The sequence below is a fragment of the Echeneis naucrates genome, chromosome 5 (assembly GCF_900963305.1).
Source record: "Echeneis naucrates chromosome 5, fEcheNa1.1, whole genome shotgun sequence".
Lineage (NCBI taxonomy): Eukaryota > Metazoa > Chordata > Actinopteri > Carangiformes > Echeneidae > Echeneis > Echeneis naucrates.
Window position 1 is genome coordinate 14,364,459 of NC_042515.1, and position 16,989 is coordinate 14,381,447.

General features: G+C 40.9%; 1 protein-coding gene across 3 annotated transcripts in view; it reads right to left on the reverse strand.

Annotated features, from left to right (window-relative positions):
* Positions 1–16,989, reverse strand: part of LOC115043925 (inositol 1,4,5-trisphosphate receptor type 1) — a 60,432-nt gene that overhangs the window by 4,311 nt on the left and 39,132 nt on the right. For 2 of the 3 annotated variants that reach the window (XM_029502708.1, XM_029502709.1), the window contains 15 exons: positions 13,441–13,624; positions 13,071–13,324; positions 12,586–12,786; positions 12,377–12,487; positions 11,925–12,020; positions 11,682–11,825; positions 11,444–11,551; positions 11,039–11,231; positions 9,493–9,615; positions 6,508–6,683; positions 4,541–4,705; positions 3,828–4,017; positions 3,649–3,741; positions 1,832–1,971; positions 799–964 (listed from right to left, as the gene is read on the reverse strand). In XM_029502708.1, the coding sequence (XP_029358568.1) occupies positions 799–964; positions 1,832–1,971; positions 3,649–3,741; positions 3,828–4,017; positions 4,541–4,705; positions 6,508–6,683; positions 9,493–9,615; positions 11,039–11,231; positions 11,444–11,551; positions 11,682–11,825; positions 11,925–12,020; positions 12,377–12,487; positions 12,586–12,786; positions 13,071–13,324; positions 13,441–13,624 (2,344 nt within the window). Of the gene's footprint in view, positions 1–798; positions 965–1,831; positions 1,972–3,648; positions 3,742–3,820; positions 4,018–4,540; positions 4,706–6,507; positions 6,684–9,492; positions 9,616–11,038; positions 11,232–11,443; positions 11,552–11,681; positions 11,826–11,924; positions 12,021–12,376; positions 12,488–12,585; positions 12,787–13,070; positions 13,325–13,440; positions 13,625–16,989 lie in introns of all 3 variants that reach the window. The other variant, XM_029502710.1, reaches the window with a different exon arrangement.

A 16,989-nucleotide genomic window follows, 5' to 3' on the forward strand; every position in this document is an offset into this window, starting at 1 on the left:
GCAGATGGCAGACGTGTGCACATACACTTGTAGCATCTCTCACACACACACACACACAGCATGTACTTATCTAGGCAAGCACATCATGTTCATATAAGGAAATAGAGATGATGCTTGCTCATGGGATAAAGCTTGGGCAAGCAACATAGTTGCACAAACCATATGGTATAAGAATTAAGTGTGTGCGTGTCAGTGAGTGGAAGAAAATGTCTGTACATGTGAGACAGGCATGAATTATGGAGGCGAGCAGAGCAATGGCAGGAAGCCCTCATGACTCAGCCTTCTTTGGAACGACAATGAAATGAGAGAGGGGGAGGAAAAGGAGAGGAGGGTGACAGCAACAAACTACACACCTTCATAGAAATGTACTTACCAGAAACCACAAACTCACAGAAGGAAAAAAAAAAAAAAAGACATCCTAGGAGGGGACATTGGGAATGAACCAAACACTGGTGCAAGGATTGCGGAAGTGATACACAGTCTTTGAAATACATTCACTCCAGCACAGACTGGCAGGAGTGCCCAAATCATTAGATATTTTGTCAGTCACTGGAAAGTTACAGCTTGGATTCCCATGACAGAATTCTGAGGAAATGTTTTTATCACCTGGGATTCAGTACGTTGAAATCTCGAATCAACACATATGAAGTTGTTGTTCCCAAAGCCATGTTACTTATCTAATTTAGTTGGATAAAAATCCTCCTGTGCTCACTTTGAAGCAGCTGGAATGCATAAATGAAATAGTATTTACAAAGAGCCTACTGCTAAGCCAACAACAGGTCACCTGGGTAGTCTTACCACAGATGAAGCAGGTTGTCTTCAGCACTTCTTCTTTCTTCTGCTTTTCACTCCTCAGGTCGGCAAACGTGTCGATGATAACACCAAAGATCAGATTGAGTACAATGATGATGACCATGAAGAAGAACAGTAAGTCGTATACAACTCTGGCTGCAAATAGTGGTTCCTGTGAAAGGAGCAGAAAACAGGAGTTAAATGTATAGCAGAGGCTCAGTTCATTTAGAGGTAGGGACTCAAATAATAGTAATTATTAACTTTAATGTGACAGCAGAAAGCTGGAATGATTTCAAATCACAGGGGAATGAATGGCGCCTGTTCTATTTAAATGTAGGACCCAAAGGGCAGACATTTACAAAAACATGTGCTGGGGATAAAACGGGGTCAACCATGGTCATCATGGATGTTAATGGAAACACAAGACTCACACATGTAACTTGCCAGATGCTAGAGTAACAGAGAGGGCAGAAAGCCGGTCAACCAAGTGCAGCATGTTCCGAAGATACTGAGCTTACGACACAAAGAGGAATGTTAATATCACATTATCTACCAGTTGTTCTGCTCTGGACAGTAACGGGGTGGACCTGAAGAGAATTAAGCTGCTGTGGACATTGGCCTGATGCAATCACACGATCACTCTCACCCTTCGGGATGACCTTGTTAAAATTCCACTGTACCATTCATGCGATTATATGGTTTTATTTTATTTGAGTAATTTAAGCACTAAGACTTTCAGCAAATTAAAAGAAACCAAACAAGATTTTGTCCCTGAACTGTTGCTACAAGTGAATACGTGAGGCAAGCATTCACTTCCTCTTTTGACATCATTAGCGGTTCAGTCTGAATTCGGTGGAAATCTATTTTGAGCTTTAATTCTCAAACAAGGCTGGGGGCGTTGCAGCTGTAAGGAATGATTGTGAAACCCTCTTGGAAATAAAAACAAGTTCAGTGCATATCTAGCTCACATGACCAACTCTGCAGCTGGTGTCATTGCACCCGAGTGCACGTCCGCACGCCTAACCAGAACTGCACGTACCTCTTTGGAGGGTTTACGAAGAACATCCCCAACACCCCCTCCACTTCTCAAGCCGTGGCTCAGCACAGTGACAATACACATCAGTAAAGAGTCACAGGTCCGCTCCATGTCACTGTCGTCCTCACTGTCCTCCCCAATATCTGAGGAAGTAGAGAGGACATCGTTAACCTAATAATGTTTTTGGCACAAGAAGGCCAAGGGCCCGTAAACACATTGCATCACTAGCAGGCTTGTATTTGTTTGTAAACCTTCAAAAGTGCAGTATATTAGCACCACTGCAGAATCAGACAATGACATTTGCATTTTAATCCTTCATGAAACTGGTATGGCTGGATCATGAGGACCCAATTGTTTAGTTCATGAAATAAATAAAATCAAAACAACAAAAACAACAGGCGTGGTTATACAATAACTCAGCCAGAGATTCCAACAGCCAACAACTGGCAGATACAGCTATTTTCATTAGAAATTGGAGAATAATTGTTCCATTTTATGTCACAAACAGATTTGGTATTAACAGACACATTTCTTGTTGTGTTATTCTGAGACACGATGCCTTTCTGACTACACTGATTACATGCACTTTATATTTTTGTGGGTACACGCTTTTGCAATCATTAAGGTCGACTGAGATACAGGGGGAAAATAGAGGGGGTTGGCTGTAATCCTGCTACTGTTAGTCAGAAAAAAACAACAAGTTTATGAACTTTATATAAGACAGTGTGACACAAAAAGCAAATAATCATAAGCCACAGATATCATATTCAAGATGCATTAAGAGTAATATAGGTTAATAAAATGTATTAAAAATATTATCTGCGGTTACATAAATAAAAAAAACTTGGTCATAAATATCCTTGGCTTAGTTGCAGAGCTTGATATTGGTTCATATCTTGTTTATATATTTTGTCTCACAGTGTGAGTATAGTTAGTCAAAGTAAAAGTGTTTGTCTTTAGTTGGACTACAGGAGATTTGACTCAACTGATTCTGAACCACACAGAAACAATAATAATAATAAAAAAACCCCTTTGTGAGCTCATAGGTCATGGTGCAATCATTAAAACTATTTGCAGTCAGTTGATAGACATGACTGAACACTGGGTCATGAGGTCCTAAATGCTTTTATTATTGCCTCCATCTGGATGTCACCAGGGTGAACTGAGGATGTCTTTATTTTGACAAGACAAAGACAATTTAGTTTTACAGCATTACAGATCACGATTAGCAGGGATTTCCCAGAGTTTAATCCTTTTGTTGGTATATTTGCATATTGATGGAAGATGAAGGTAAAAGTGGACACATGAGATTTATTCTGGTCAAAAGACAGTTGACAGAGTCACATGAATTGAAGTGTGAAGTACAACACAAACACCCTACAGTTTTCTTTTTCCATGTTGTGGTTTGACAAAGCCCACATCAAATTCTTAGTATTTCAAATAGCTCCTCTGTCCTTCTCCCTGCCATCATCCAACACCAACCACTTACTGGTTTCTTATTTGTATTTATAAAGTGGTGGTTCACAAGTTATCTCAAGGCACTTTCCAAATGGACCTTCAAGATAGAAAAGTATTTACAAAAACCAAGAGCAAGGACTTGGCGACAGTGGCGAGGGAAAACCTTTATGAGGCAGAAACCTGCAATAGTGTTAAATGTAACTCAAATGCTTTTCTACATCAGTAACCCAGAAACAATCCCTGCAAATTAAAATCTCGGCAGTTTAGTCTCTAACTTCTACCTAAAACCAATCACATCATAGAGTCACTGAAATATTTAGCTGGAGATTTCAGATTAGTTTAAGTACTGGGGTATATGTTACCTTCCTGCAGGTCACTTGTGGTACAGTTCTCTTCAATCCCTCGGCGACACATGCCTTCAGACATAAACCCATTGGCCAGACTGGCTCCATTTTCTAGGAAGTAGGAAAGGACTTCTTGTTTTCTGGTCTTCACTAAGCAAACATTTGAAAACACTGTTTATAATAAAGTTACTCCTCACTCATGGTTGTGTTGGGAATCCGGTCCACCTCCAGTATGAAGTCGTCTTTGAAGAAAATGTATCCAACAATGGAGAACAGGTAAACTAAGATAAGAGCCAGCACTGCGGTGAGTACGATGGAGCGCCCGTTACGCGTTACACTCTTGATTACATTCAGCAAGGTCTCTTCTCTGTACACCAGGTCAAACAGCTACAGTGAGGTAAAATACACATTGGAAAGATGCACAATTATAGCAGAACCAAAGGCTCAGTGTGTGGCATTAGATTCATTAATGTGACAAAATGCTGCTTGAAGAATTAAATAAGAAATGGTTTACATCAGCGATATTACTGTATATGATTTGAATGGTACACTTTCTCTCAGTGTTCAGGATCCTGCCACTAAAATGAATAAATAAAAATATATATTCTGTGCTGCATCTATTGGAGAGGTGCTTGGAATTAATTGTAAATTCAAACCATGCCCAAATTCCTGCAGCTTACGTCTGATACATTTAAAAAAACAGGACTTGAGGTGAAGGCAGACAACACTTAAAACAACAACAACAGCAGCAGCAGCAGCAGCAGTCAAACTATTACAACAACATAAACCAGCAGCCTTCATACTCCTTCATCGTGGCACTTGCCAGTTGTCGTCTCTACTAGGTGTGTGTCTGTGTGTGTGTCTGTGCTCAAGTGTTACATATTACCGATCATATGTGGGCTGCTCTCACCAATAGACTGTAGAAAAAGACGTGGACAAACACCCCCAGACAGCAGATGATGAGGTAGATGAGATGGTAGAGGAACTCAAAGTCCATCACCATGGCTCTGTAGCCTCTTGTGAAGGTTCCCCGGTTCCCCACAAAACTTATCAGGAAGATGATTTTATTACACACCTGGAAGATAAAGTTGATCTATTTTAGAGCTTATTTAGAGCTAAGGACAGTCAGACATGAAAAATGGTTAGGGGGTAGCAGAACACGCTCCAGAGTAACCTGGTTATTATCTGTTTTCTGAAACCACATCATTTTGTAAATGTCATGTGTAAAAGAATACCAGAGTAGGAGCCTAACAGAAATCTGGTTTCTTGGTCATGTTTACACTTAACCAACTTTCAATGAGGTCTTTAAAAGAGGGGACAAGGACAGGGACACAAGACTGAAAGACACAAAAAAATGACCATATTTATGGATAAATGGGGGCTCAATAGCCACTGACATGTGTTGGGCATCAACAAAACTTGAATTTGAATTTGAGCAATTTAAAACTCCCTTCAGCTTCACACCTATGCTTTAAAAGATGTCAAAAACACACTCTGGCCACTGTATGACGTCTGACCAGCTGCATGTAAACTAGATTTTGGAGTATCCCGGTTACTGCAGTCCATGGTAACGTGTTCTCTGATTTCCTGCCTTAACCTGATTTCTTTCAGTAACCTGGTTCTTTGTGTACCTGTGAACTTAGCAAATGAGAGAAGAGGAGCGATGATAGCAAAGTGTGCATGATTTATTTGTGTGTGTGCCATCTAGTGTCATACTCTCTAGGGACCAGTGACGCACTTCACACCCCACAACACAGGGGGAGAGCGGGCACTACAGGCAGACAGAGAGCATGGGTCTGCCAAGTGGGTGGAATTGTGAGTGAAAGGTGAAAGAAGATCTAGAATCACAATGACAGAGGTTTCTAAGAATGTGAAAGTACATGCAGCAGTGCTTGTGAATTATAAAATAGAAACCTTACTGTTATACACACTGTTGAGAGAAGAAACGTTTAAAGGCTTGGTTAAAAATAAAACATTGTTGAATTAGCCATGCTGATAGTTGTGACTTAATTCGGATTTGCCTCTGAGATTTCACCCCAATACAGTGTAGGTAGACAAGTCATCTGAGGTGCTCCAATTACAATTCTCTGTAGAGTAACAAGGTCAGTGAATTATTCAAGATAACAAACGGGATTATCTATTTTTTCAAATTTTTACATTTACTGGGAAAACACTTTGATGCTGAAAATTTTTCAACGCATTTTTTTTCCCTTGAGCACCACAACCAGAATTCTCAGGTTACGTTTTTGTCATTCATTCATTCATCTTCAACCGCTTTATCTGTTTCCGGGTCGCGGGGCTGCTGGAGCCAATCCCAGCTCACATTGGGCGAAGGGTGGGGTACACCCTGGACAGGTCGCCAGTCCATCGCAGGGCCAACACAGAGACAGACAGAGACCAACAACCACTCACATTTGCATTCACACCTACGGTCTCGCGCTAACCACTACGTCGCCGTGCTGCCCACGTTTTTGTCATTTTTATGAAAATGCATTCTTAAATGTTATTAAAACAATTGATTATTTTAGTTGAGTTATTAATTATGACAATATTTTTTGTTTTTCAATTTATCATTTAGTCCATGAAATGTGAAATCATAGAAAGATGGGGCCAATCCCTATTCTTCAGAGGCCAAATTTAGCATTTTTAAAGGTGCTTGTTTGATTTTATCTAACATACCAAAACCTGTCTAGAAGCAATGTATCTCATACTTAGATTTGAGAATCATAACCAAAAATGCTTGAAGTTGCTTTTTAGGTTCTCTGGGTCAACAAATAAATTAATAATTTTATTGTATTAGGTGGGAACACAAATTACTGAAAAGGGATGTGACCTGTGATATCTGGGTGAACTGAGCCTTCATGGAGGACCACTCACATTGCAGGCACCCAGAAGAAAGAGGGTGGGCTCTAGGCCAACAGAGAAGATGAGACGCAGGATTGTGACAATGACCAGGGCACGGATGCCCAAAGGTTGGGGCATGATGATAACGATGGCCAGCGTCGCCAAGACTCCCATCCACAGGAGAGCAGACAGGTGTGATTCCAGCATCGCTGTAGAATATAAATGCACACACGAGGAAACAAGTTATTTTTGTGCACAAGCTTTACACGATAACTTCTAATAGGACTAAAACTGACAACCATACTACATGGTGAAATTTCCGTGTTTATGTGGTACCTGGAAGCATTATGTTAAGAGGCTGACAGTGTCATTTGCAGCTAAAACAAGACCTCTTCCAGATCAACAGATTTTTAACTGGTTTCCAGTGACTTCTACCTTTCAGGCAATCCTCAAGCCTTCATTAGTGAGACTTTGAACTCAGAGAGCCAGTTGCATAACCCTCAAAAGTATATGACATACTTTTTCTGAGTGTGTGTTTGTGTGTACTAAGCTTCAATAAGAGCCTACCTGATGCTTCCCTTGATCCTGGGGCAAATCCAGGATTAGTGTCCTGGTCATGGGTTTCATGTGGCAATGTGTCACTAAGGCTAAAACCCTTGACCAGGTTTGACCAGCCTAAAAAATAGGGCCACACCTGACCTGGTGTTTGTGTTACTGATCCTCCTTTAAAAACAAAACAAAACAAAATAGGCCTTTCGCATGTGTGTGTATATTTCAGAGAACATAGAGAAAGAAAAAAGAAAGAATATTTGATGAAGCTGTTGGTGACAGAGACAGAAGTTTAACAGAAAACCAGTAAGGGTAAAGAGGAAGGAAAAAGGAATATGTGGATTTTTAAAAATCCAGTGGTGGCTGAGAAAGCAGAGGGGGAGTACTGCGGGTAAGGGAGTCCTTTTCGCCTCCCTTAATTCTTTTCCTCCCACCTTGCTTCTCTCTGCCTCCTTCCCTTCTTCTAGTTTTCTCTCCCTCCCAATCCCTGTGGAGATCACATGACAGGTGCCACTTACATAACAGCCATCTCTAAAAATACCTCAACTGAAAGATTCATGAGGAACAAGCAGGGAGCAACACGCAGCTCTAGTGATGTGGCAGACTGAAAGGGCAGTGCTTAGGTGCTCCCACAAATTCTGTAGCTCCCTCAGATTGCAGTTTGATGTGCGAGCAGACGATTGTGTGCAAACACAACAACAACAACAGTGGAGAAGGCTGCAAGCATGCACTGTCTGCATGTAAGCATGTGGTATGAATGTGCGGTGTTAACCGAACCTATTCATCAAAAGGCAGTCAGTCATGCATACAGATAGAACACACTGACCTAGATACCCTGCTCTTATAACCCTCATTCAAAAGCCCCAAGCAAAGAAGGTACGACAGCAGAGAGAGGGCAAGTAGAAAATGTGTGTGTGTGTGTGTGTGTGTGTGTTTGTGAGTAACAGAAAGAAGCTAGGGGCCAAAGCCACAAAAGTGCCTGTTTAAGCAGGCCAAAGGTATGCTGCAGGCTCACGTGATGATGTCTTACACACGTACAAAGACCTCAAGAGTGGAACTGGATTCTGTGCACTCATGTTCTTGGCACCATTTACAATGACAGACAAATGTTAAAAAAGTAAAAAAAGTCGTAAAAAGTAAAAAAAAAAAAAAAAAAAAAAAAAATGCTGAAAAGTTGTATTTGGTCTCATTTCTTCTGCTTTGGCAGTTGTAACAATGAAATTATTTTTCAAAAACATTTTTCTTTTCTTTTCTAAAATAACTTTAAAAATCTGTGTTAACTTTTATTATTGTAAATTTAATTTTTGTTGAAAGGTGATTCTTTGTTGACTTTTTACAATGTATGTTGGGGAATTGTGATTAAAATCTCTGTTCACAACAGACTCCTTTTTGTATGAGTTCTTCAATTCAGACTGAAAACCAAACCCTCTAAGAACAAAAGTAAACACACATTAATACAGAGTATTTGGCAGCTGAATAGATCACAGACAAAAATATAAAACATGGCATATAACTTGTTTTTGATCATCAGATTTGCAATAAATGATTTATCTTGCTTGAGCCAGTATAAGCTCTGCTTATGGGACATTAAATTGCTCTTGTGTTTGTTGTGGTCTCCATAGCACCATAGACAGTCAGATACTGTTATGAGCTCAAGCTTTTTAGGCGTGGGTTGAGGTTGATCTTTGCCTGTGTATATGAGGGGGTGTCTAAAACAAAAACCAAGCGTTTTTGTGATCCTGCTGCTAATCCTTGTCAGGTGATTAGAAGTCATAAGATCCAATCCCTGTGGTTAAAGATCAGTGGGTCAAAGCTGATGCTCAGGACAAGTCAGAGCTTCTAAGCCTATCTCCTTGGATGGGTGCAGCATGTGACATGTCTTAACAGATAAATTTGTCTGTCAGAGTGTGATATCAATGTAAAAGACCAAAAACAGTTAGTTTAAAAGTTAATTAAAACCTATAATGGGAGGTATAATATGACCATGCGCGGTACGTTTTCCTAGTCAATCAGTGTACAAGATCTCCTTAGATCTCCTTTTCACAGCTATTAGACACATGCCATATCAGTGCAGGCTGTAAAATGCAGTATTTAGCAGAAAGAATTTTCAAAAGGGCCCTCTCCTTCCTGTTTTGCATCATTTAGCACATCATCTTTGCCTGACCGTGGTTTGTAGAGCAGTCAGAGCATAGAAATAGTGCAGAACACGTAAGTAAACTATGTGATGCTGCATTAACACATCATGCATTCATTTTTATTGAGAGTAAATGTTTCATATGCATTTGAGAGTGATAAACCAGGGAATTGTGTAAAATAGTTCTCAAATCATGATAATTGAGCCAACAGTGTGCAATTTGACGGTAATGATAAAAACATTATGTCATTACCATTAGGTACATCTTGAAAAGTAAAAATGAAAATGAAAACACACTTTTCCCGCTCTCGTGTGTAAACTTGTATGTGACTGACCTCCATGAACCCCCTCCAGAGGATAGAAGAAACAGACTAGTAGGTTCATGAGAACGGCCAGGTTGAAAGAGACGTTACTCCACACTGACATGTTTCTGGAGCACCAGTACAGCACCGGCTGAGCTGAGGGGAGAGGCACAGTGAGATGTTTTTCAAATATAGTCCCATACACTGTTATTGACTATAAAATGTGTAAAGATCCAAGATGACATTTTCAGATTGGTCCAAACCCAAAATCCCAGAAAACACAGAAAAGAAGCAAATCCTGAGTGGACATTTTGCATTTTGATAATATAATATGAAAACAGTGATTTAAACCATGAGTCAATTCTCATGTTTCTCCAAACTATTTGCATACCTGTTTCAGCTCAAATATGATTGACACATACCTAATGTGGGAACAAGCTGGTACAATAGCAAGTAAAGGCAGAGAAAAATTGAGCTCTTTTCATAAAAAAGAAGAAAGTTACTTAAAGAAATGTGTAAAGTTGTTATAATATCTTTAAAATTGTAGTGTTAATAGTGTGGTACAATAAAAATACTACGATAAAGTATAAGATGAAAAAAAAAAACAAAAAAACAAAACACATCACTTTGAATTCTAATCAAGATACATAATCTGACTTTAAAAGGACCTAAACTTTCAGAGAAAAAGAAAACACAGATGCAGGGACTTTTCTCTGTCCATCCCCTCTTCTGAGTGAGAGATAGAATATGGCTTTGTGTGGGTATGCAGTCTTGAATGTGTGTGAGCAAGTGTGCTCTCAGTTGTGATTCATATTCATACTGTACACATGCTCCACAGCTCAAAGGATGTGGAAAACCCCTGTCTGCATTTAGACAATGGAAACATGCACACACATAACACAAGCACGCACATGATGACACTGTTATTCCTGATGTCACATTGGGGATGCACATCATTCCATGTATTTTGTGGTCTATCACAGCATGCACGAGTGATACAACTTGAACATGGACATGCCTGTCGCTGGAAGACAAAAATACTACTGAGCTACCAATCAGTGCCCAGGGTAAGAATTGTTATAATAAAGAAGCCGTTTCTGAAAAAAGCTGTGCATCTCATGTTCACAGCTCCACAGCTTCAGCACTGCAGTCAAATATATTCAAAAAGGATTTTTTGCCAATAAAGTGATAAGATAAAATGAGCTAGAATAAAAAATTAATCAACAGTTACATTATAACCTTTTAAAATTATTTACTTTGCAACATACACTTTTCAGTATGAAGATTTATGTGATTTCAAATACATTTTCCTGAAATATTTATATAGTTAAACTTTTGTACTTCTATTTGAGCCACAATATCTGTCCAATCACCTTTAACTGGTCAGGGAGCTACGTTAGTATCTATCTGTTTGGCTTGATGAATCCTGGTGTTGGATTAACAAAAAAGGGTTCACAGAAAAATTGCTTGGCCAAGATTCTAAACATTTATTTCCAAATAATGTGGCCCAGTATTTTCTGATATATCGAACAGAATTAATAATACATATCTAAACGCACACGTTACCTCCTAACCATACCTCTGAGTTTCTTCTGCCAGTTCATCTCATTGAAGAGATCCTCTGCTCTTAGGAAGAAGTCGTTGATCTTACTGCCCTGCTCGTCTCTCTCTGTGGTGTAGTAGACTCTCAGCTTTGACTCTGAGGTCAGGAACTCGCAGATGTTGGGCACAGGGAACACTATTTCTTCCATTGTACGGTCATGACGCACAATCTGAACAGATGCGCACACTGTCACCTCCAAGGATATCCAAGGAGCAAATATACTTTAACCTTGCAGAGCCAGCATGGCCACATCTGTCATTTATTACTGCTCAAATATACAATAAACATTTTATTTGTGTGGCTATTGTGGCACAGAGGGCTTCAGGTTATAGTCAAGTTATATTACTTATTCTAAAACAAGTAAGAATCATTTGTATTGACCTCTATCTGAGCAGTGTGTTTGGCGTAGCACTCCAAGGCCTCGTCTCCCTCCCCGCTGACCACTCCTGGCTTTAACATCATGGACAGCTCTTTGTTATGACGCGCCAACTGCATGAAGGACACACGGAGAACTGGTGAGCTTGTGAAGACATGGAAGACGTGTGTCTCATCACATTCTGGCAATAATAGAATGACTGATTGAATATGTCTTATAATCATGTAATTTCAATTGGCAGACCTGATGAGCTAAAATATAGATATTGTGTCCAACATTTCTGGGGGAAGCAGCATCATGTTCTTCTTCTTCCCCGTTATCCTCCTCTTCCTTTGTGTCTTCAAAATCCACCTCTCCCTGCAGGTAGGCCTTTTTTATCACCTCTACCTACACAGACACACACATGTCCAAAGCTCAGGAGCTGTTTTATTGTAAATGTAAAAAAAGAGCTGAAAAAACTGAAAAATCTACGCATCATTTCCTCACCAGCTCTTTAGGTCTCATGTTGTACAGGATCCTCTCAGCATTCTCACTGTCATGGCGGCTCTCCATGATGGCAAGCAGCAGCTTGGATGCATTGTTCTAGGGGTGAAAAGGTCAAAAAGGAGGCAGGGGAAAAGAGACCTCCAAGATATAAGCTAAAGCTCTGTCAATTTCTTCATCCAAGGAAGAAAACTTGGTGCACTATGAAAATGTACAAAGTTGCCATATGCATTGGCAGGCATGCACAAATGCTAGTTCAGCTCAGACAAATGGATGTCCTGCTCTTATACTTGTAGCCTCTTTGTCATTTTTTTTATCCAACTGGGAAAAGAAACTACTAGAGTTAATTTTTTGATTTTGGCTTCAGACCCAAGCACAGATTTAATCCATTCCCCAGTTTAAAACAAGTTGCAGATACTCCCTCGTCTCTACTTCCACCTACACGGCCAACTCACCTTGAGCTCCAACACCAGGTCCATCCGCTTTTTCCCAAGTGGGTTGATGTCATTCAGGATCAGAGCGATGATGATGTCAATTCCATTTGACTCGTGAGTGGCAATGCAATTCTGGGGGACAAGAGAATAAAAAAAAAAAAAAAAGTCAAAGTGAGACCAGTGGTGTTTGTCAAAGGCTCGTATTTACCCCAAGGAATTCTCTTGTATACCTGGTTTTCATGGCAGGGCCCCTGGCAGTACTCTGTGAGACTCTCCAGAGTTTGATTGATGAGCGCCACATTCTTTTCATTGATGTACAGCCCCAGCAGGCCGAGACCTCCCGTGGTGCTGCCACAGATACAGTCTAAGAACTGCAGAGTCTCACACACAAGGTTGTAGTTGTTCTTATTGTTCTGCCAACGAAGGAAGTTCTAAGAAAATACAAATATTGAGGTTGGCAGCTTAGTGTCTTTATGGGGTGAACCAAACATACATAGTCTTGACATAACTTAAAAGTTTCAAGCTGAAAGAAAAAGAGAATGACGTCAATACTGAACTTTCGAATCTACGGCAGAATTACTGCTGATAAAGAAACAAGAGTATTAATTAAAATTGGACTTGCTTATACAATAAAGGATGAAGGAAGACACTGTTTCAGGAAGTGACCAACTCTAATGGCCGTTTGAAACACTTGCAGTGTTTGATGCTGTCCTACCTGCAGGTCACGGTTGTGATTCTCACAAAGAAGCTGGAGGAAGCGAAGGATAGGCTGCATGATAACGATGACGAAGCTCATCTCTCCTTCATCCTGGTTCTTGTCCCCTCCACTGGGCTGGCCATCCACTGAGGCAAAGTGGTCCTCAGGATCTGCCTCCCGTCGGTAAGAGTTGAAGGCCTTCTTGGTAGCAGATGAGGCCTCCAATAGTTGCTCTCTCACATCCTCTGTCATGACTACTGCTGAGTCTCTGGCTGCACAGAAACAGGCACCATAGACGAACACAGCTGAATTCCACATGGCCGTCATGCCATAAAAATGCATTTCTGTTTCAGTTTAGTAAACCTGAATGTCAAAGGTGACCTCTGACCTTTTTTACGGACAGGGACATCTTTATCCTGGCTGTCATCATCCCTCTTCCTGTTTCCTAAGTCACTAGTATTTACTGTCACTGTGGCTTTAATTTCCAGCTGGGCCACCTTCATCCGGTCATAGAAAACCCGGAAGAACTTCTCTGACTTCTTGTCGTCTGTCAGACGGCAAAAGAAGGAATGCTGCATACAAGAGGAGAGAGAAGAGATTATTGATCTCTGGATTATATCTGTCAAGCTGTATAAATACCTGGTTGCTAGTACAGAATGATAGCTATGTGCTGTGGAAAAGTACTTCATTATAGCAAGAGCTAAACATTCAGCCAATTAATCTGTTATTCAATTCCCTAAATAATAGTCAACAATATTCAAAACTTATTTGTAGCGTAATATACAGATTCTCTGGTTCTTGTTTCGAAAATTTTTGGCTTTCTCTTTTTTTTTGGGGGGGGGGAATTTAATATTGTTTAAAAATTTGGTTAAATAAAAATTCAAAACATTTGGGATCCGGTAAATTGTATTTGTTATTGTTTTATGTAGAAAACACAAAAACAAAACAAAACATTTGGTCATTGATGAAAATGACCACTTTCCCCCTATTAAGAACAAGTTACCTGTAACATTTAGCAAACATGGTAATAAGGGCTCAATCTTCCCAAATAAGTTTGCATTATACTGATGGATGTACTGACTGATGTACTGATTAGTTAGTTCGATCAGTAACTCCGCATGTAGTGAGTTCAGGATAAAACCAGTGACCATGATGTTGGAACATGATGATGTAAAGTGCTTTGATGTAACTTTGTTATGATTTGACGCTATACAAATAAATCTAATTTGATTCGATTGGATTTGAACACAGACATGGACTGTATCCTGCCTATGCTTACTTATATAACAAATGTTTCATCCAAAAATAAAAAACATATCATTCCTCAGTGTGAGCAACACGGTCTTATGGTCTTGACACACAAAAATTTATGTAACTCTAGTAAAACGAGCCTGGATTTATCATGATGACAGGGGTTTAACGCTGCAGTTACTGCTGTGGAATGGGGTCATGCAAAATTAGAACACTTCAGGCACAATGCATACACTGAGTCCCAAACCACAAGGCTGCTGTTTTGGTTATGTAAGAGTTCTTATCTACTGCAGCCTATGGAACAACCTCGGCCAGCCCAGGCTGCCTCACCAGACTAACGGGATGAAAAATGATGGCAGAGGGAGAAGCCTGACCTGATTACACAGATAGAGAAACAGAGACGGTTGGGAGTGGGGATAGGAAAATAAGCTAGAGGGGAAAGACAGACACCAAAGGGGGCCTAAGGGATTAAAAAGGAGAAGGAAAGAAGATGACTGAGGGAGGGGGAAATGAGAGCAAGCAATAGGAAAGGAGAGAATGTTATCAGACAGTATGTAGGCCAGTTGTCAAAGTCTGTTACATAACCATCAGTCTTTCCAGGTTAGACGTAAAACTGGGCTACTGGAGGAAACAAATAAATGACAGTCACAAGGAAACTGATAAGCAGAATGGGCAGAAGAACAGAAGACGCTCTGTCTCTCCTGAGGACACTATATCCATTGGAATGTAATGTTAAAGGTACCGCTGCTTAATCTTTTCAATAAAAAATAAAAAGAGTGAAAAGCCAGTTAAATAGCCAAACAGAAGAATGTATGTAGCTTATTAATGAAACACAAAACAGAGCTCACACAAATTTGAAACCATGTTTCTTCCATTCAAACAATGACATAACTGTGCGTCTCTGGCCTAAGGCAGATTCCAGAGCCTTGTGCCCCACCCTGGCCCTCCACCACTGAGCAGCCGTTCTCCTGCACGTACACACTCTGCCCACACTCAGGGACGAGGAGATAGCAATGTGGGGAGGGGCTGCCATGCAAGGCCATCGCACAATAAACAACTTGATGACAGACTGGAGAGTGCAGAATGAGGGAGTAGCTGCACTACGGTGGCAACCGGCTCACAACTCAAAGCAAAGCAGAAGTGGGAAGGTGCAACAATGATCAGAACTGCCTCTCTCTGCTCACATAACTGTCCTCCATCAGGAGGCTAAAGCATGGACCTGCAGGGGAAGGGGGTGAGGAGGGGTGAGCAATGCAGGGCCTGCCGGACCAGGGCCAGGACAGCACACATCCATGAGACTGGAGCAAACAGAGAGAAGAGCATTCACCCTCCCACCCCCGCCCCTTTATCCATTACATAACTCACAGAGACACGCACACACACTTGTACAGTACAAGCTGGAGAGCTAGCGTGTGCTAATACACCCACTTTTACACGCGGAAAACTAGGTCAGTTGTCTCCAGCATAGGCACATGCCAATTTTGAGTGGACACACCCACATGTCACACATGCTCTGCAAGACAGTATTCTCTCCCAAACTCTGTGTCTGCCAAGTTTATTCTTATGTAATCAAAGTCATTTTACACTCCCTATCACTTCATTAATATTTCAGCTCTCAGCTCCAGGATATCCTAGGTTAGAGATACTGCATGCAGACTCCCAGTCCATGCCAGCAGGTGTATTTCATCTTATGGATCAGGGCTAGCTGAACTACAATATTTCACTGCGGTAGAAGTAAGTTGTTTGATTGATGGTGGTTGGAGGGGAATGTGCTGGTCATGTAAGAGTTATTAATGATTTTGTCCTGCAGTGAAATTTTTCACTTGCAGCAACAGCAGGCTTAAAGCTTTTTTTTTTTTTTTGCTGCCTGTTTCTAACTGGGCTCAGTTGAATGTGTCAAATGAGTCACTGAATCCAAGACAAAAGCTTTATATACAGACAGAACACCACAGTAAAGAAAAACACGACAGCAAACTTTCATTTTCTGGTTTCTTTAGAAATGTATGTATGGTTAGGTCTTACTGACAATGACTCAGAAGGGAAAACCTAAACTTTCATGTCTAACCATGTTGCTGCATCTACAATGTTTCGATGTTGGCCCTTACACGATCTGCAACAATTTCGGCACTGTCAAATTGAGACACCATCTATGTTTTGATAGCACTTGAAAAGCCAGGACAGGAGTGGCATGATGGAGGGATGACGTTATGGATGAAGCGGCACATGCTGGTCAAGGAGAGAATGATAGTAACAGAGGACAATGAAAGAGGGAGAAACGAGAGGGACAAGCATCTCAGGGGCTCCCTGTAGTGTTGGGTAAACACAGAGCCTGTCTGTATCCATGGAGACGAGCCCTGAGTGGAATGAGACGGCGAGGAGCGGGATGAGGTGGGGGCGGACAAAAACAGTGAAAAACAAGGTCATAGCGCTTTCCCTTCTCTCCTTCCGTTCCGCCACTTGGCATCAACAAAGGGATGTTATGTAACAGCTATTTATACCAATGCTCCCTTTTCTCTCTCACCCGCCCTCTCATGTCGGCAGCACCACATGCAAACCAAATGGAACTGCTGGTCTCCTCCAAGTCCTTTTCCTCCTTTGCTTTTCCCTCGCCTGTCTTCTCTCAGATCAGACACTTACCTTGTCATTTTCTGGCTGAAAGAGAATGTGTCTACACCCATTGTATTTA